This window comes from Halichoerus grypus, chromosome 10, assembly GCF_964656455.1.
Source record: "Halichoerus grypus chromosome 10, mHalGry1.hap1.1, whole genome shotgun sequence".
Classification (NCBI taxonomy): Eukaryota; Metazoa; Chordata; class Mammalia; order Carnivora; family Phocidae; genus Halichoerus; species Halichoerus grypus.
In genome coordinates, this window is record NC_135721.1 from 19,766,382 (window position 1) to 19,787,470 (window position 21,089).

A 21,089-nucleotide genomic window follows, 5' to 3' on the forward strand; every position below is an offset into this window, starting at 1 on the left:
GGAAGCCTAACCAGTGTGAGAGAAAGGAAGGAGGCTATTTTTAGCACTGTGGCCAGGGTGTGAATGTCTGTAAGACTGAGCAAGGCCTGAAGCTGTCTTTGCACGATACAGGGAAGAAAATTTGTCGGTTTTTAAAGGTCAAAGGTAGGAAGGAAACTTGGGCCCCCACCCTGGGGAGCACCCCATGTGCCGGCAAGAACTCCATCAGGTCACACACACAGGAGATTCGTGCTGTTTCTTTTCTCTTTTCAACCTCCCGGTAAATTCCTGTTGCAGAGATGAGACCGTGGCCCGAGGGGAGTGATGAAGATGCTAGTTCATGCAGGACTGTGCAAGGGGGAGGCCCACCGGCGGCGGCAGCGGGCGGCCCCTCCCACTTCCCACCGGCTCGGGCTCCCCTCTCCCTGCCAGGTAGTGACGTCTGGCAGCCCACAAGCCTGGTCCAGGTGTGCAGCGGAAAGATGGACTGGAATGCGCCTCTGGGGGAGGGCCTCGCCTTCCTCATGGCAACGCCAGCTTGCTGCATGTCCCCTGTGCAGGACAGACGCGCTGTTACTCACGGGCACTACTGAGGGCCTGCGAGCCAATGCTAACATCTGCTGGGGACGAGACAGTGTCCTGGGATGGGGCTGTTGGGATGCTTACCTTTCAACTCGGGAGATGCAAAGAACTGAGAACACTCATGCCCCCTTTTAGGGAAAGGGGTATTCTCTTTTCTGGGGCACCTGGAGTTTTTGCAGTCGTTGCTGAGGTCACAGGGTCAGGAAATGTTTCCAGGAAGAAAGAACTGGGTTCACAGTGCAAGGTTTGGAATGTGGTGTTTTTTTGGGAAGAAGGATTGTGACTGAGGAGGGCACCGAGCTTGGAGAGGTGCCTATAAATACTGGGTGGAAGGGAAGACAGCCTTAGCCTCAGGCCGGAGGAGGGCAGAAATGTAAGGGTCTGTGAAACTGAGCCACCTGAGTTTTTACGCTTTTCATCTGACTCTCTACTACTAGTGAGTTTCCTGGAACTCCCGCCAGGGTCAGAGGACAGCATCAGGAGACGCCACTCTCGGTCCACTTCTGGCACCAAGCTCCCAGGCCGTGGGCTTTCATTTCCTCATCTGCATGAAGAGGGGGGGCCGGATGGCTCCAGCGTGCCTTTTCCTTATCCCCCAGTTCCTCTGTGCCCCGGGGAGAGGGGCTCTGGCTGGCTCCTGAGGGGCAAGTCAGATCCTGACAGCCTCCTTGGCTGGGGCAGCCTAGGCCTGCTGTTGGGAAGGGCCTTGCCTGAATGTGCAGTGAGATTAGGTAGAGCCCAGCCCAAGCCCCGGAGGCCCTGAGCTTTCCAGGGCAGCGGGAGAATTTCTGCAGCTCGTGTGCTCGCACCATCCCTGAGTCAGTGCGGGCTCAGAGACAGCTGGCCCCGCAGCGGGAGCAGAACAGAACCCCTCCAGGCCTGGTGCCGATGGGGGCCGGGCGATCGGGAAAAGGCTGGGAGGCTGCTCCAGGATGGGACTCCTCGGAAGGGCCTGGGAAAGTTCCTTTTTTGGGATTATGGGGCTGCAGCCCTGGCTCTTTTGCCTGGAAGATCTGTAACGGAGGACCATGGCCTGACTTACACACAAGTAGTGCGGGAGGGGAGGGAAGGCAAGATCGACAAAGAGACATCTCATGGCCAAACCAAAGACATCTATCCTTGAAAGAACTCTTCTCCTGAACAGACTTGGTTGTCCTATTATTTTCATCCCTTCTTTCTAGTGAGCAGGCCCCAAAGCCGCAGTATCTCAGAACTGGGGGGGAGAGGAGTTAAGGTCCTTAGATGGAAAGGTGTGGAAGACTAATTCCTAAGGCAATGAGCACTGTCCTCTGGGGGAATCTGTGCTTTCATTAACCGTTTTAGGACGCGAGAGAGTGCAGGCTGACAGGCACCACGGGAAGGGGCTCGGGCGGCGTTATGCAGTGAGGGTGATCCTGCATGATGGAAATTCAGTCTGTGGGCAGGTCACAGCTCTGGGTGTCGGAACCCCAGGGGCACTGGCAGTGGTTTGGACGCCTGGAGAGAAATGACAGTGGCCGTGGGCCATCAGGAGCAAGGTGGCAGAGGTGGCCAGACGGCCTCTGCCGCCTGCTCCCAGAGCCTGGTTCAGCCAGCAGCTCTCAGCTTGCCGGCTACATCCAGGCACACGGGCCACCAAGCCATGCCTGAAGCCCAGGCCAGGCCCAGTGTGGTGCAAGATGGGTCAGAGCCGGGAAGGGGGCCAAGAGGGTACGATAGTGGGGCTGCGCCAAAGGGAACAGGTGCGGCTGGGCTCTTTAAAGGAAACCCTTAACTCGAATCTCCACCCTTTAGGACAGCTCTGGCTTGGAAAGTGTGACCAGGGTGAGGGAGGAGGGGGACAAAGACCTTGGCTACAAAGGGAAAGGGGCCGTGGGGAGGGCAGAGAACACTGTACTCACCTGCGCTCCCTCTGTCCCAGCTCCTCTGCTAACCTGTACAACACGAACACAAACAACACAGAGAGGTCACGGCCGGGGTCTCCTCACCAGCCGCCACACGGACGCAAGGGCTTCTAGACTCGCCTTTCCCCTTTCTGCCCCGTATGCTGACTTGTCCCAACCAGGTATGAAAAGGCCCGGGAGAGTCACGCTACCTACAACCAGCAGCTGCCACGAACATAAAACAGCCTTGGAGACAGACGTCTCTTAGGAGAAGGAGAATAATAGTACTAACATGGAAATGAAGCCACCCTAAATCTGGGGAGCAGTTACATCATGGGGCAAGGCCCATCCCTTGGTTCTGAAAGTGACCAAGGTGAGAAGTAATTCAATTTTGATATAGGCAGTATTTCCTGCCTGCAGGCGTATCGCTTGGGAATACTGAATCACTCCCACTCACCCTGAAATCTCGAACACTGCCTGCACCCTCAAAAGCCTGAGAATTCACACAGGGCCCCTGCTGTCAGTCTACCAGACATGCACCAGCGTTCTCAGAGCATGCAAACTGGATTTACAGCTCCCAACACCGTGGGTGGCAGGTTCTGGAGAGGCAATTCTGAAGGACAAAGGAGCACAAGATGAGGCTCTGGAGGGGCTGAGATGAATTTCGGGCTCTGAAGTAATATATTAGTCTGTCTCATCTATGTAGTCTTGGTTACAAGTACTCAGCACTCCAGGTGAGCAGTGAGGGGCTGCAAAGTCAGAAGGGCACCCCAGTGGAGCAGAAGCATTCCCCAGGGGAGGGCAGAGAGGGGGCTGAGGGAGGGGTGAATGTGGTCAGGAAGTCCAGCTTGGTCATGAATTCTTCGAAAGTACCCATTTGGTTCTTACGGTTTTTGCAATGAGCAGACTGTCTGCCTGACCAGGGTGCTGACCAAGTTGTGTTTATGTGAGGTCAGCATGATTTCAACCCCAAAGAAGCAAACCTCCTGTCTCCCTGGTTGGTAGTTACTGCTCTCTAATGCCTTGGTCACACCAGTTACCGCCATGTTGGTCTACAGTAAAATCTCATGCCCAGACCACGGCAGACAGTAAGGTCCATCCGTAAAAACACCTGGCTTATACCCCTACCCACATACCCCCTACGGTGCAGCTACAAAAACACATCCTGGGACCTGAGAGTCAAACATTTGTTTAAGACCCTACCCACGTCTCACCCCGACTCTTAACACTCTTTCCCTTGGGATGGCACCTAAAGCCACAGAAACAGAAACTCAGGTGCTCTCACGAGGTCTCTCAGGGACAGACAGAAACGCTGGTGTGTGCACTGGAAGAGAGATGGGGAGACACTGAGAGCAGGAGGGGCAGAAAGGAGAGAGGCTGGCAGGGAACATGGGTGCAGAGAGAGGACCCCAAGACCAGGAGGCACCAGGCAAGGGAAGCCATGCCCATCCACATGTGAGACGCAGCCCGCACCCAGACCTGAAGCAGGACCAGGGCCGCAGTCCACAGTCAGGGCAAGGCCCACGTGGTCAGCGCCGCCGTCCGTGTGCTGCAAGGAATGCAGGGAGGCTGAGGAGAAGCCAAGGGAAAAGCTACGGAGGAGGAAGGGTCAAAGGGAAGAGAGGCCAAAGCAGCAGCTGTTACGTCTTCAGCCAAGAACATTCCACATGAACGCCGGGATCTGGTTTGGCTGTGTGTGTGTGCGTGTGTGACCAGAGCACGTGTTTGTGGAGTGTAAACGTATCTCTGTGCATCTCCTCCCCTCTTTGCCTCTTGCACGACAACCCTCCTGCCTTCTTCCTGGTCCGCTCTCAGCCCAGAAAGTCGGTCGTCTCTACCATGCCCTACAGTACTGCTAGATGTCTCCAACATGGCTGACCTCTACTCGTGACATTTTGGGGGCCATGCCAAATATGTCGTCCTCCTCAATTCCTCACAGTTACCGTCCACGGCCTCGCAGACAACTGTGGCACCTGGAATATGTTTCTCCTCTCCTCCCAGTCTCCTCCTTGGCAGTCTCGGAGTCCTGGTGGGGCCTGCCTCTCTTACCCACGCCAGCCCCTGCGGGCAAGCAGTGCTGCAGACCCTCATCCCCAGGTGCTTCTCCTTTCCCATCGCACCTTCTTTGCCTGCGGCTCCCACTCAACTTCTTCCCACCCTTCCTTACAGCTCTTCTCCCCTTGCCTAGTCTACCTGCCACTCAGAAGAAAGCACGGGCGCTGGCGTTAGCGGCCCGGGCGGAATCCCGCTCTAACAGCTACTTCCCGTGCAGGTTATTTCACCACTCGGAGCCCTGTCTTGAATCCTGCCTCGTGGGCGATGAATTCAGACCAAAAGGGTGTGCTCAGTGCAGAGCATCCAGCAGAGGTGGCGAGAGTGGGCGCACCTTCCACAGCCCAGCCTCCTCGGGGCCGCTCCCACTCTCTGCCTGACAAAGCACTTTAGCACATCCCCTGGCTTCTCTCCCTGTATTTGTTCATTTACTGATACCCCACTCTGTGCCGGGCACTGTTCTGGACACTGGGGATACATCCTGAACAAAAGAGACCCAAATCTCCACCTTGTGGAGCTTATGTTTTGGAGGAATCCAGAAATAGACATATTAATACAGGACAGAAATAACAGCTAACTCTCAAATGTTATGTGTTCAGCATAACACAGACACATGAAGATGAAGAGTGTGGAGTGTAGAGTCAGAAAGACCCAGTTCAAAGAGCTTATTTTCTCACTGGTAAAATCGGGACATCATTATATATCTCCCAGGGTTGTTAAGTATTAATTAGCTAATACATGGACATCATTTAGCACAGCTCTTTGTACATAACAAGTTATTAAGCAGGTTTTATATACAATAAAACTAGGAAGGCATTACTCTCCTCTACCGATACCTTTCTTTATTGCTTTTAATTCCTCTGTTGAGGTCACAAAACCATTTAGCTATTCTGCCCACAATAATCTCTTCCTTTCCAGAAACCCTTCTTGTATTTGTAATCACACACTCAAAGTTTGATGATTAACTTTTCCTGCCACTTCATTTTATCTCCTATTTATTTTGCATATCTCTGTCTTGCCTCCCTAACTATATTATAAACTCCTGGAGGCAAAGGGTCATGTTGTGTGCTTTCCTGGTATCTACTTCCTATGTCCGAACCATTTATCATAGTATTAGGAAATCAGGAGGCTTTTGTTGATCGCCAGACGCCACCACCTCTTTGATGGTCAGTTGGGAAAAGCAGGCCGAAGGCACTGTGGGGATCTGAAAGCTTTGGGGAAACTGGCAGCAGGAAGAAAAGCAGAAACGAAATGGGGGAGGGTTCCCTCAGGGGCTGTGTAGCTCTGCCTCCCACTCAAACTAGGGGTCCTGCGAGCTGCCTTTACCTCTGTCTTTCCCATTCTGCTGCTTCTCTTCTTCTTCCTCTGCACCTTCCTCTGCTGTGAAAACAAGTCCAAGGCGGCCAGTGACCCTTCAGCATGGCACAAGCATAGGATGAGGGTGAAGGGAATGACTTAGCAGGCTTGGGATGAAGCCCTAGCTAAAGGCTTACGGTCATAGGCCTCCAAGGGTGCTGACACCCACCTAGCCTGCCCCATGCACGGTGCACATGCTACCACTCTTTACCCATGAGCTCTGAGCCCCTAGGGCCAGTGCAGGCTGAGGTCACCCATCCTGCTACGGGCTCTGTGGCTGGCTTCCCTGGTGACTGGGGTGGGGGTCACTGCTTTTTCTCAATGCCTGCTTTCCCTAAGGTAACCACATCTACACCGAATATCTGGCATTCAGGTTCAAGAAAGCAACCGTCAAAGTACATGGTGGGGAATACCTAGATTAACACCAGCTTCTGTTAAGAGAAAACAACCAAAAACTAGAAGTTTTAGCTGACAACAAACTTAAAATGACTGAACAGCAAAGTGGCTGCATGGAAAAAGCTAATGCCCTCTCAGGTTGCCTTCCCAGGGCCCTCGCTCAGGGAGGTCACAGTTCACTGTGCTCTGCAGGGAGCAGGTCCCCTGTGATAGGGAGAAGTGTGCTCAACTCTGGGAACTCACTTTGAACTGGGGCCTTGAAGCTCTTGGCCACATCCTAGTGTGGGCAAGCAAAATGGTGAAGTGAAAATCATGTCACATTAAGAGTGGCTGAAGGAACAGTGAACGGTCGCCTTCAAGAGGAGAAGGCTTGGGGACAGCCGTGTTACCTGCCATCAAATACTTGAAAGGCTAAATTAATAGAAATGGGAGGGCCTGAACTTACTCTGGGTAGCTTCAGAGGATGGGATGAGGATAAACTGCTTACAGAAAGGCAAATTTTGGCTCCCTGATAAGGAAGAACTTCACTGTGATGGGAGCTGGTCATGAATGAGCTCACTGGAAATATTCAAACAGAGGACTTTTATATTGGGCAGCAAGCTGGATTAAATGACTTCTAGGATCTTTTCCAACCCTAAGATTCTATTATTTGTGAAAATATTTTTAAAAAGATGAGAAGGAGAAGCTATGGCTATAAATAGTATGTGCACATGGCATGGGAAATATTTAAAGACGATCTGAATATCTCACCTCATCCTAACACAAACCCCAACAGTGAGAGTAAACATGCGTGGGTGCTGGGTGAGCCTCTTCCATTCACTGGGAAACTGGCAGCCTCACATGTGAAGGGTGTCTAGTTCTGCACTTTGTAAGGATGCAGTGTCACGTGCGGACTTAGTCCACACCTACCCGTGGACTTCAGGGCCTGAGAGCAGAGCATCAGTGAAAGGGGCCCTTGTGGGCCCGCAAACCTGACCTCCGGTCCTGTGCAGACAGAAGGGCACTGTGGCAGCGGAACACTGGCTGTGTGTCCTCGGCACCTGAGTTCTAGGACTGGCCTTTGCCCCTTCAAGATGCACAACTTCAGGCAATCGCTTTTCTGATAATCACTCACTGCCTTTCTAAAGGGGACTTGACAATGGGATCTCTGAGGTACCTTCCAAATACATCACAGAATTGTGTTAAAACCATCCTTTCCTGCCATGAGAGATTGCTTATAACCTTTTACGTTTTGTGAAGCTACTTGGTCTCTGGGTGCTGTGTGTTTAACAGTGTCCAGTTACCTCTCCTCCTAGTGTGATGAGCTCACGAGCTACTGGTCTTGCCCAAATCCTAGTAAGTGGTCGGGAGGCCCAGTGTGATTAATCTCCATGGCCTGAAATTCCCTCTAAAAGTGGGATTTCTGGCTTCTGTGGGAAACTGTATCAGGGAAGGGACTTGCTAATCACCTGTGAAGTCATCTCAAAGGCAGTCACCTGTTCTATGTGTGTTTATGGAGAGGAAGGACAGTGCTTCTGACAAGGACTGAGAAATGGCACCAGAATGGAGGCAGCGTCACCTTCACACTCCCTGCGAGGACAACCAGCATCTTAACTGCCACGGAAAAACCAACCTGGGCCACGCATTTATTCTCTTCTAAGTGGAAATCAGCAGATTTGAGAGGGAACCACGGGCCAGCCATAGGCGTATGCTTTCTCCTTCAAAGGTCTGAGGACATACCCGAGGCTTCCCTGTCCTCAGGGCGGGGACTGATGATTTCAGTGGATGTGTTTGAACAGCCCACGGAAAACCTGCTTTACGTTTTTAATAACCTTGTTAAGCTACTCCAAGGTATTTAAAAGTCCTCCATTAGCTGGAAAGAAACAACAGAGGGCCATCCGTAGCACTTAGGAAGGGAACCCGTCTGTCTAATATGGAACATGGGAATCTGACCACTGTAAACAAATTAGTAAATACCTGGCAGTTACAAAACCAAGGGAGTCATGGGGATTCTTGAAAATATGACAATATGGGAACGGCCTTTTGTTACTTCTCTCTTTCCTGGGTTTTATATAAGGGGAACAATAAGGTAAGAGTCTCTGGGAAGTCACTGAAAGAGCTAGGTGCAGGAGAGACTGAAGAAGGAGCCACACGTACTACTGAACAGAGGGGTCAAGAGCGACAGATGCAGGTCACGAACTTCATGTGAGATCAGAGCCTAGTCACGGACAAAAGGAGAGAATAGGGTTTCAAGACCAAATCAAATAGGAGAGAGCAGAAAGACAGCTGGGAGAAAGTCCAGAAGCTTTTGTGGCTGATTCGGTTCCAGTCATCCAGGAAAGCTTCCGAGTGAGGCGGCCGAGCAGCCCTGGGGAAAGAGCGGCTGTGGATGGGGGGGGGGGGGGCAGCCCGGGGAGTGGGGGGACAGGGGCTGACTGCATGCGCGTGGAGATGCTGGACTGCACTTGTTCTACAGGGCCGGCCTTCAGAGAAACAGAACGCGTGGGCGTGTGTGTGTGAACACGTGTGAGTGAACACGTGCGGGACAGAGGCTCCCTGGGGGACGCCGTCCGGGGCGTTCCTAGACGGCGGGAAGACGGAGCGCGGAGCTGAAGCAGCGCGGGCTGCGGCCGCACGTTCGACGGCAGTGGGCGAGGGAGCAGGGCGTGGGGCCGGGCGGGAGCTCTGGGCTTCACCTGAGTGGAGCTCCTTCACCAGGGATGACATGGTGTTGGTGATGGAGTCAGCGGCCACCAGCAGGTCATTGCGGAGGTTTCTCCTCGTACCTGAGGACAGTCAGAGCAGACGGCGATGCCAGGTGGGTGGGCGTGGAGAAGCGAGCGAGCGCACGGCGCCGGGCACCTCCACCCGCTCCTCGGCACGTCGGGGCCACGAGGCACCCAAGGCCTCGTTCTCCCCCCTCTTCTTCTCTACCTGCGGAGCAGGACCCTGTCAGCTGCACGCTTCTTAGCCGCATTCGAGAGAGCTGGATTCCAGAACCAACACGGCTCCCAGATGGCTGGAGGCAGGACGTTGCTCTACAGCAGGTCCACCGTCCTGTTCTGTCTCCCCCTACCGAGACTCCTTGGCCGCGGCGTCTGCCCCCACCTCTACCACGCAGCTGGCCGCTAGCTCCTCAGACAGTCGTGGCAATCCTGTGCCCAGTGGGCCTCCAGCAAGGTCCTATTTAGAGTTCCACTCTTCCTCCTCTTACTTGCTCTAAAGATTTTCCAGGCAAAGCACAACTTCAGGAATTGTTCTGTCCAATTCCTCCTGAGGAGGAGGAGGCAAAGCCCAAAGGTAGAAAAAAGAGCACAGAAGCCCCGGAGGCCTGGTCTTCACAAACATACAAAGCCTGTTGACCTCCCGTTGGGAGCCCAGCCCATCTAATGAGAAAGGACCAACCACTTGACTTATTTATACTGTATACGAAAATCTGATCATTGAAAGTAAGCACACAAAAGAAAAGAAACTGGAAAAATCTCAGTAGGAATCTTGTTCATGTTGCCAAACCCCTCTAGCTCTCCATTACATTTTGCTCCCGAATCTCACCTTGTGCAAACGCCTCCTGCATGTCTCCCCCGACTCCGCTCAGTGGGTCCTGTGGGCAGTGGGTGGGGGTGGAGCCAGCAGACGTGGAGCGGACAGGCATGGGCATTGGGCGGCCGCCTCCGTGAGTGGGCGATGTATGTGGTGACCCTGTGGCCTGAGCCTGGGAGAATCAAAGAGATAAAACATGTTATCTCAGGTATCTTACCTCTTGGAGGAAGCAGAAAGTCCTTTTTCTCAGTCAACCTAAGCCCGCCGAGGCAGCTGCAGTTCATTGGGGCAGTGCACTGCACGATCACATTTGAAAGGAAGGAGTCAGGCTGCCTCCAGGACTGCAGAGAAGAAGAAAAGGAAAAAAAGAAAGGAAGAGGGGGGAGGGAGGAGGAGAGAGAATACCATTAGACTGGACTAAAAGTGGGAGGGAAAGTAGAGGCTAGTATGGAGAGGGGGGGCCTTGCAGGTAGACTGAGCAGAGTAGCGGGGTCCAGGATCTGAGTGGGGTTGGGGCCACGCAGTTGGGAAATGATACACAAACATCTTTCATTTTTGTCTGCAAACACAGTTATATACATTATCGCATTTGACCCTCACAATAACTTATGAATAGCTCAGCACTGTAAATGTATTTTCTTTATGATTTTCTTCAACATTTTCTTTTCTCTGGCTCACTTTATTGTAAGAATACATATAATACATATATCACAAAATATGTGTTAACTGACTACTTTATGGGTAAGGCTTCTGATCAACAGTAGGCTATTAGTAGTTAAGTTTTGGGGGAGTCAAAAGTTATACACAGACTTCTGACTGTGTAGGAGGTCAGTACCCCTAACATACCCACCATTATTCAACGGTCCACGAATAGGATTTGGCAAATAAAGAAATGAAGTACGGATACATGCTACAACACGGACAAACCCTGAAGATATACTAAATGAAATAAGCCAGTTACAAAAGACCAAATATTGTTTGATTACATTTATATGAAATGTCCACAATAGGCAAATCCATAGAGACAGAAAGTAGATTAGTGGTTGCCTGGGGGTAGGGGCCTTGGAGAGATCAGGAGTGAGTGCTAATGAGTGTGGGATTCTTTCAGAAGGTGATGAAATGTTCTAAAGTTGACTGTGGTGATTGTTGCACAATTCTCTGAATATAATAAAAACAACTGTATTTTAGGCTTTAAAATGGTGAATTGTATTTAGTATGTGAATTATATCTCAATAAAACTATTATAAAAAACGGGCGCCTGGGTGGCTCAGTTGGTTAAGTGACTGCCTTCGGCTCAGGATCATGATCCTGGAGTCCCTGAATCGAATCCCGCATCAGGCTCCCTGCTCGGCAGGGAGTCTGCCTCTCCCTCTGACCCTCCCCCCTCTCATGTGCTCTCTCTCTCTCATTCTGTCTCAAAAAAAAAAAAAAAAAAACTATTATAAAAAAGATACCACTAAGAAAAATAAAAAGATAAGTCACAGACTGGGAAAACATATTTGTAAATTACATCTGATATAAAATTGTGGGTCTTTGTAATGATTTTTTGAATTTGACACTAAAAGCAAAGGCAACAAAAATAAACTAGTGGGATTACATCAGAAGTAAAAAGCTTCTGTACAGTGAGGAAACCATCAACAAAATGAAAAGCAACCTACCAAATGGGACAAAATCGTACATATGATAAGGAGTTAACATCTAAAATATATAATGAATTCGGGGCACCTGGGGGGCTCAGTTGGTTAAGCGACTGCCTTCGGCTCAGGTCATATTCTCAGGGTCCTGGGATCGAGCCCCGCATCGGGCTCCCTGCTTGGCAGGAGGCCTGCTTCTCCCTCTCTCACTCCCCCTGCTTGTGTTCCCTCTCTTGCTGTCTCTATCTCTGTCAAATAAAAAAAAAAAAACCTTTAAAAAATGAAATATATAATGAATTAATACAACCCAATAGCAGAAACAAAAACAATCTAATTTAAAAATGGACGGAAGTGGGCGCCTGGGTGGCTCAGTTGGTTAAGCGACTGCCTTCGGCTCAGGTCATGATCCTGGAGTCCCTGGATCGAGTCCCGCATCGGGCTCCCTGCTCGGCAGGGGGTCTGCTTCTCCCTCTGACCCTCCCCCCTCTCATGTGCTCTCTCTCTCTCTCTCATTCTGTCTCAAATAAATAAATAAAATCTTAAAAAAAAAAAAAAAAAAGTGTTTAAAAATGGACGGAAGAGGGGTGCCTGGGTGGCTCAGTCGGTTAAGTGTCTGCCTTCGGCTCAGGTCATGACCCCAGGGTCCCAGGATCAAGTCCTGCATCGGGCTCCTTGCTCAGCAGGGAGCTTCTCCCTTTCCCGTTCCCCCTGCTTGTGCTCTGTCAAATAAATAAATAAAACCTTAAAAAAAAGGAGGGCATCCAGGGGTGCCTGGGTGGCTCAGTCAGTTAAGCGTCTGCCTTCAGCTCAGGTTGTAATCCCGGGGTCCTGGGATCGAGCCCCACGTCGGGTTCCCTGCTCGGTGGGGAACCTGCTTCTCCCTTTCACTCTGCCTGCCGCTCTCCCTGCTTGTGCTCTTTCTCTCTCAAATAAATAAAATCTTAAAAAAAAAAAAAAAGAAAAAAAGGACAGAGGAACCAGGCATTTTTCCAAAGAAGATAGACAAATGGCCAACATGTATATGAAAAGGTGCTCAAAATCATGAATCATCAGGGAAAAGCAAATCAAAACCACAATGAGATATCACTTCACACCTGTGAGGATGGTTATCAAAAAGATAAGAGATACATATTGGTGAAAACATGGAGAAAAGGAAACCCCTGTGTACTACTGGTGGGAAGGTAAACTGGTGCAGTCACTACAGAAAACAGTAGAGAAGTTCTTCAAAAGATTGAAAGAAAATGAAAACAGGATCTAGAAGAAATATCTACACTCCCATGTTCACTGCAGCATTATTCACAGTAGCTAAGATATGGAAACAACCTAAGTGTCCATCACAGATAAATGGCCAAACAAGAGGTGGTATATATGTACAATGGAATATCATTCAACCATTAGAAAGAATGTCCCGCTGTTTGCAACAATATGGATGGACCTTGAGGGCATTATGTTAAGTGAAATAAGCCAGAAAGAGAAAGACAAATACGGCATGGTCTCACTTATATGTGGAAACGAAAGGGTCAAAATCGAGTAGAAAAGTAGTTGGGGCTGAGGGTTGGGGGAAACAGGGAGAGGTTCAAACTTTCAGCTATAAGATAAATAAGGTGTGAGGATGTAATGCAAAACATGTTGACTATAGTTGATAACACTACTGTATGGCTGAAATTGGCTGAGAGAGTAAAACTTCAAAGTTTTCATACATAAAGATAAATATGTGAGGTGATGGATATATTAGCTACCTAGATAGAATCCTTTCACCATATATGTGTGTACCAAGTCACCCCAATATATGCTTTAAATATCTTACAAGTTTATATGTCAAGAAAGCAGAAATGAAAAAAAAGAATTAAACAAACAAACAAAAAACAAACTTGTGTCCAGAACATGAAAAGAACTCTTACAGCTGAATAATAAGATAACCCAACTACAGAACAGGCAAAGATCTGAATAGATAGTTCACTGAAGACGATGTACAGATGGGCTAATAATCACAGGACAAATGCTCAACATGAGGAGCCAATAGGGAAGTGAAAATTGAAATTACAATAAGATACCACTTATCTACTGAAATAGCTACACTCAAAAAGACTAACAGACGTGGGAAAACCGAAACTCGTGTCCATTGCTGATGGGACTGTAAAATGCTACAACCACACTGGAAAACAGTTTGGTAGCTTTTTAAAATGGTAAACATAAACTTACCATATCACCCAGCAACCTGACTCTTGAGTATGTGCCCAAGAGAAATGAAAACACATGCCCACCCAAAACTTACATACAAATGTTCATTAGCTACAGTTTAATAGGACAAAAGTGGAAATAACCAAAAGTTGACTGGTGAATGAACTGACAGAATGTGGTTTATCCATACAATGGAATACTAAGAAGTCTCTTTTTGCTATTTTTGCTATTGTTTAATTTTATAATAATTTTCCATTGACAAACATGTTCTATCTTGTGAAATATTTTATTTTTCTCAGTGCTTATAAAACATTTATTATTATTTATCTTTTCAGGGTATATATTTTTCTTCCCAACATCTCAGGAATCCTGTTTTGGTTAGGTAACATTATCACATATTAACCATTGTATTTTGGGGAACTACCTCCACCTTTTAGTCTATAATTGCCATCATGCCCTGCTTTTCTTTTCTTTTCTTTTTTTCATGCCCTGCTTTTCTGGCCATTTTTTGGGGAGGGGGGGCAAATAATAAAGTATAAAATTCACTCTGGCTTGGAAAGTGCTTTTGAACAGCCAGATCCGGCAGTTCCAGCCCCAATCCAAACAAGATAATGAAGGTGGGAGAGAGGTAGGAGAATCTGTAGAAAAGCAAGAAAGTCTATGCAGTGGCCTGGCTTTGCAGGAAAGTCCTATGAGCCAGCAAAATCTGGGACACAGGAGATCACAAGGAGTGGACACTGGCAAAGCCAGGGTCTTTCTTGGGCCTCCAAGAGCTGAGGAGCACAGAGTCAAGATCATTGCCTCGGTTGCTTGGACAGGATCAAGGAAGGACCTCGTGCACCCCAGGAGCCGATGGTTTTCCAGCTGCAAAGGCAACGAGCCTACAGTTGTCTCTCAGTCACGGAGGAGCAAGAGTCTCACTGAGACCATGTGTGCACCTTGGCTGCTCGGGGAGCCTATGAATTCAGCTGCCTCGGTTGCAGGGCGAGGAGCGCTGCCTGTGTGAACCAGGCCAGGCCACAAGCAAAGGACATGACTGCTTCAGCACAGATCAAGTTGGAGCCATGGACACCCCTCCCCTGGTGCCACAGCACCCAGCACTAGTCCCCCAAGGCATAGCACCCATCTCAGGTGCAGGAAGGGGGTAAGAATCTGGGCTGAGTCTCTTCAGAGTTTGCCTGGAAATGTCCAGACTGTGCCCAGCTCACACAGTGAGCACTCAAGAGGGAAATGAAGTCCTGTTAAAGATTTCTTTTTTGCTTATCTGGGTATGTGGCCTGTGAAAGTCACACTCATTTCACTGTGTGACAGTTGTCTGTCATCCCCGCAGAGGACCGACCCAGCATCAAGCATGTGGCAACTATTCAATAAAGCTCCCTCAGTGAGATCTGGGCCAGGCACCACTGCCCGAGGTCTGAATGTTAGAGTCGTAAGACCCGAGATGAATGACTAGGTTGCTTTTTAAGAACATGAAACTGAACCTCTGCAAGTATTTTAATAGGAAAATGATGACAGGAGATGAGGCTGAAGGGATGCCCGGGGCTGAAGCTCTAGAATCAGGAAATGAAACTACTGCCCACCATTGGCTTCAAAATAATCAGGCCCTCTTCCTGGGATCAGCGCCCAGGACGTGCTTTCTGAGGAAGACGAAGAACAGACTCCAGAAGCTGTCTTTGTTCAGAGCAGCAGAAAGAGAAAGGTGAAGACTGCTGGGAAGGCACCATTTTCCCCAAAAGATGTCAAGCACCAGCCCTTGGCTTTAGGGCCACACTGGATTACAACAATTGTAGGATGAACTGTCCAGAGCCCTCTGTGAATTCTGGCTCCAGCAGAGCAACACCAGTTTGGCATCCTGGTAGGTAGGTCAATAAATCACAACTGGCCTGGGAGAGGCACAAACCACAGCCAATTGATATGCACACACTTCATTCAGGCCCGAGGCTGTGGCTTCAGGAAGGCCTAGAGACTAGGGTGGGTCTCGGAGGAGGTAAATGTTAGCGCGCAGGGACGTCCGGTGACCGCCACTGGCTGGCTCAGAAAGTGAAAGGACGGGTGACAGTTGCTCCAATCTATAGAAAGACTCGGCTTGCCCTTGCCTGGAGGCCTCTCTGCCAGAAGCTCCAAGCCCCCCAGCGTGGTCAGACTAGCTCCTGCTGCTCCTCTAGGTGTTTGCTTCAGTGTTCCGTCCTCTAGGGTCAGATCAGGTCTTCCTGCTATGCTCCCCAGAACTCTGAACAGCATTAACCTCACCTCTCAAATTTTATCTCCTTACCATTGTGCTTAGCACATGTAAATGCTTAATAAACGTTTGTTAAATGACAATGAGGTATATCACATTTCTGACCCCTTTTCTTCAGTAATGGAAAGTGGGAACGTAGCCAGAGCAGGCAATAATCTCCAGGGAGCACTAAATCTATCAGTCATCGATAAAGCTTTGTGTGAGATGCTTAACTGGATGAGTAAATGTGGCGGGCAGAGCTCTGAGACGGCCTCCAATGCCCTTGCCCTCACTGTCACACTCCTGTGTAATCCCCTCCCCCAGAATACGGGCTGGGCGCAGGGACGGTGGCTCCTGAGTCAGGTGAATGGGATGTCACTTCTGAGATTAGCTTAGAAACGACTGTGACTTATGTCTTGCCCATATACTCTCTTTCTCCCTCCTGTTTGTTCAGTCTAATGAAGCCAGCTGCCATCTTGTGAGCTGCCCTGTGGAGAGGCCCACGTGACAGGGAACTGAGGCAGCCTCCAGCCACCAGCTGGCATTGAATGGAGGCCCTCAGTCCAGCAGCTGACGAAGAATCCTGCCAACAACCATGTGGGTTGTTGAGCCTTGAGATGCCTGTAGCCTTGTAAGAGACCCTGACCCTCAGCTTGCCCTCACCTGGACTCTAGGCCCAGAGAAGCTGTGAGGTAATAAACATTTGTTCTAAGAAGCCAGTAGGTTTTGGGGTAAGTTGTTGCACAGCAATAGGTAACTCACATGCTCAGGCTGATTTTCTTCTTCATACATTACTGGGGCAGTCCCATCTGAAGGACATCTGATTGAGAAGGAATGGGAGGGAGGCTTTTGGAATATGAGAGACCAAGCCCAGAGGCCCTCGTGAAAGGTCAGAGACCCAGGGAAAGAGGACTATGGATGAGAATAGAGGCAAAGATATATAATCAAAAACCATTTTACCTGCTTGGGAACGTGCCTCAGTTCCTGAGTAAATGAGCTTGTCCTGATGCTGGACAATAGTAACAGCTTTGTCAATAATCACAGGCCCTGGAGACGATTCTCTGCCGCAAATTCCATGACTGGGAAGAGGAGGGAAAGCTGCAGGCTCAGAGGTGGAATCCTAGCTCTCTCCACTGCTTTGGGGTGGACACACATGTGGTGTGGCTCAGCGGGAAGGGCACGGCCTAGGTGTCGGGAGACCTGGGATTTTCTTGGGACTGTACAGCACATGCATTTTAATTTTTCTGAGGTGCAGTCTTCTCATTTATAACTGAGTGGCATCAAGTAGATGATCTCTGAAGTACTTTTCAGGTTTAAAATTCTATGATTCTGTAACTTTTGCCAAGTTACCTCATCTCGAAAATGTCAAGTCATCATGGCTTTGCTTTGGTCACAATCACGCTGTCAGTGAAGGATGCTCTGAGGGTTCTCAGCATGGCGTGTTCTCTATCTAACCTACCCTTCTCACGAGTGGAGTCAGTACCAGAGATGCTGCCCATTTAGGCTCATGCAAACGAAGCCTGTGAGGAGCTGCAGGGAGCAGGTGACTGGAACAAGGAAGGGGCTAGCTCAAGACAGACAGAGTTTCAATAGGGTCCTTCCAGTTATATGACCACAGGCTGGAGTGTAGAGAGCACACAGAGCTTGAGCAGCACTCTGGGCATGCTGACAGTCACCGATGATCCTGGTTAGGGTCTGTTCATTCTCTGCCCTCAGTAGGTCTGGGCCAGACAGATACACTCAAAATCAAGCTGGAGCACTACACTGTGAAATTTTCCCTTGTCTCAAAAGCACAGATTGGGTTTTACATTCAGCCAGGCAGGACCTCCCTGTGAAGAATGCCAAACACTCCACCCACCACAAAACCAAATCTAGAATAAATGGCAGAGGAGGAGGCTGGGGGCCACATCACGGTTGGAACCTTGAGGTTATGGGGAACCTGAGAATCACACAGAAATCAGTAAAGGTGGAAGAACTAGTCAGGTGGCTCCTGGGGATGGGGATAAGCTGTCCAATGAGGGTATAAAACACTCTTGCGCCACTGGTTGGAGCTGCCAGGATGGGTCAATTAGCCTGGGGAAGCTAGGGAAGGTCTACAAAATGCTACTTGGTGTTTGAAGGCTTCCTGATACAAGGACAGTGGGACCTTGTTGTAATACAACCTATAACAAAGGCTTGAATGCAGCACGGGCCAGTCACCAATAACTCAACACAATAAATGCCCTGTAACTCAGGTTCTCTGAATACTGAGGTCCCTTGTAGTTAGAAACAATTCTGCTGGAAATACAGAGCTGGAAAAATGTTACAATCTGAGAAGCTCTTTGGTCGGCTGGCTCTTCACTTCTAAATTGGCAAGGACTCTGAGAACCTGAGAAAACGAGGTATCACATTCTAAGAAAGGGACTCAGAAATTAGGCTTATAATTTCAGAATGTTCATGACCCCAAGAAAATAGCCTCTTTTTTTAGTCCAACACTCATTTCATATTTGAAGAGACTGAGGCCTAGAGAGGTCAGGGGGTTCCAAATAAATGAGCAGAAAGGCTAAGACTAGTACCTGGGTCTTCTATTTGCCTCAAACTGCTAGGAGAATCCAAGGCATAGCATAGTGTTAATAGGCTAGAAGGAACATGGATTAGTTTGAGACCTCTCAGAACTGAAGCCAACCATGATCTTCAACAGGACAATTAATTTCCAATAAAGGTGAGAAATGTGAGAAAGGAGAGTACAGTGATTATGACTTAGTCTCTTGTCTATGACACAAATCTAATACTGGAGCCAAAGCAGGTACAGAGAATGCCAGAGAGGTGACGTGAGGACACCGTGAGCAGAGACAGGAGCCCACAGGCTGCGGCAGAGAGAGCCGGCTACAAAGGGAGAAGCCACGGTCTTTAGCCGAATGATTGGCACCATGCTCAGCTGTGTTTAAACATCCCCGGCATGGTGCCTGGCACACAGTAGGGGCTCCCTAAATACTATCTCCCTCCCTTCTTTTTCTTCATGGAACAGGTATGAATTTAGTCCTATCTCCTTAGTACACATTACAGTCAGGTAATCAAGCCCAGAGTGGTTCGTGGCAAAAAGCCTGATTTGGAGTTATTGCCCTCTGTGGAGCATTGATAACTGTACCCTCTGCGCGCACACACACACACACACACACACACACGCACACACACACGCACGCGCACACACACGCACACACACGCACACACACACACACACAGCCCCACCTGAAACTCTGAACTACACTGTTATCACGGTAACAGAGGGAGACACTTCAGTCTCCATCTCTCTCTCTCTCTGACTCATGGATACCTGCCAGGTAGCAGATGGCCTTTGTGGACAATTACCTTCATTTTGCTGCAGCGTATTTAAATTAAACAAACTGGCCTCTTTGCTGCCGATTTTCAGAGGCCCTCTCAGAAAAACAACAACAACAAAACACACAAAAAAACAACACTGAGGGAAAGGAGTTGTTAAGTCTGAAATTTAGGTGAGGCAGCTCTGACCTCAGAGAGAAATGGGATGTATAAAGAACGGACTTTGCATGGATTTTTTTCCTTCAAGAAAAGGTAAACCAGAGCCCACATCCTATTTCCAACTGGTGTTGGTGGCAGCTCCGCTAGGAAAATGCAGCCACCTCATCAAATGTGGAAGTGAGAGGAGAGAGGAGGCCGTGCCGCCCGTCCTGCTGCAGGCTTGGAAAGAACTGCCTCACAGGGCACCAGGGATGGAAGTGAGCAGACAGGAGAGAGTGAGGTGGAGGAGACCAGAAAGACATCCCCCTGGCAGTGAGCAAAGAAGGGGCCGTGCTTCCCTTTGGGATGAGTTCAAAAGAGCTACAGAACACGCCCAGAGACCTTCCCAGCTCAGCAAAGGTGCTATCTGCAAGCTGATAGGTTTTAAAGGTACATTTTGCTTCTCAACACCAGAAAGAAGAGCTGAGCGGTTTTATGATCTTTTTTCTTTCCGCTACGAATACCACGAACATACACATGTGTGGGTCCGCTGGAAGGATAGGATGGCACCACCAAAAAGTCTGCCATGAGGTCCCTCCACAGAGGGCTGGCACCCGTTTGTTCCCACATCACTCCGGGAAACTGAGGCTTACACAGAGCCTGTCCCTCGCTGGGGTGGCCTGTGGGGTCCGCTGCTAGATGGGAAACAGTGACCAGAGCACTGCTGGGGGTTTATGATCACAGGATTGGCAATGGGCAGAAGCAGGTTATGGTTCTCAATCTTCATGATTATGCAGAAGATGAAGCTTCCCTCGAGGCTTCGGGGGGTGGGAGGCAAGTGTCTAGCTATCTTTCTTAGTAGAAGGAGGAACACATACTAAGTTCCAGAGACAAAGAACAACCTACTAAAACTCATCATAAACCCAAAGATCAACAGAAGTTGAAATTTAAACTTTCAGATAGGGAAGCTCATAAATTCTAAGACCAGATTACCCTCTTTCTGTTTGTTTCTCCTAGTTTGTCCAGCTCTACTTGAAAATGGTATTCCATTAGCTCTCATTGCAGGATTTTAAAGTCATTTCTCGGTGAAATGATCGGGGACCCCATTGAGGGGAAAATCCCTATAAAATGAATACCAAACACTCAGATTGCATTCTTAGAAACAAATAGAGAACAGACTGCCAGGAGAGCATGGTCCTTATTCAGACAACTAAATCAGTGATCAGGCAGGCAGCCAGAACCTATCCGTGATATTTTAAAATTCAATGAGTCAAATTTAAATGCTACTTACAGAATGTCAAACTTGTATGGTGAGGTATGGCACCCCATTCAACACCACCACTCTTTGCTGAGTCCCCGCTGTATACAATACAGTGGTTAGAGTCCAGGCTTTGCAGTTAGTTAGACCTAGTTTGGATGCCAGCTTTGCCATTTACTAGCAGCGTGATCTTGGGTAACTTACTTAACCGTTCCACATCTCGGATTCTTCATATGCAAAATGGATAATATCTTTACAGGCTGGTGTGGATAAACATGAAATGCTTCACACCGGCTCAATAGAATCCTACCTGCCATTATTCTACTTTGAAAGGTGCTGGGGGGTTACAAAGGGGCAAAGTCTCCACTCCCAGCAGGCTCACAGTCCCCTGGGGTGGTGAGGCATGTGTGCAATTAGCATACAAGGGAGGGTGAAAGCCGTGCCTTAGTGGAGGCCCAAAGGGAAAGCACGGAATGTAACTCTTTACACAGAGTGTAACTCTGACCTTCTGGAACGGGGTAAGGTTTCACAGAAGAGGTGGCATCTGAGAGTATCTTGAGGGGTATAATTTCAATCGGCAGAAAAGGCCTGGGAAG

General features: G+C 49.1%; 1 protein-coding gene across 13 annotated transcripts in view; it reads right to left on the reverse strand.

Moving 5' to 3' along the window:
- Positions 1 to 356: 356 nt before the first annotated feature.
- Positions 357 to 21,089, reverse strand: part of DTNB (dystrobrevin beta) — a 256,744-nt gene continuing 236,011 nt past the window's right edge. For 7 of the 13 annotated variants that reach the window (XM_078056065.1, XM_078056060.1, XM_078056057.1 and 4 more), the window contains 5 exons: positions 9,759 to 9,918; positions 8,903 to 8,992; positions 5,802 to 5,855; positions 2,442 to 2,474; positions 357 to 531 (listed from right to left, as the gene is read on the reverse strand). In XM_078056065.1, coding sequence (XP_077912191.1) covers positions 2,470 to 2,474; positions 5,802 to 5,855; positions 8,903 to 8,992; positions 9,759 to 9,918 — 309 coding nt within the window. In that variant the 3' untranslated portion in view covers positions 357 to 531; positions 2,442 to 2,469. Of the gene's footprint in view, positions 532 to 2,441; positions 2,475 to 5,801; positions 5,856 to 8,363; positions 8,425 to 8,902; positions 8,993 to 9,758; positions 9,919 to 21,089 lie in introns of all 13 variants that reach the window. The other 6 variants (XM_078056068.1, XM_078056063.1, XM_078056067.1 and 3 more) reach the window with 4 other exon arrangements.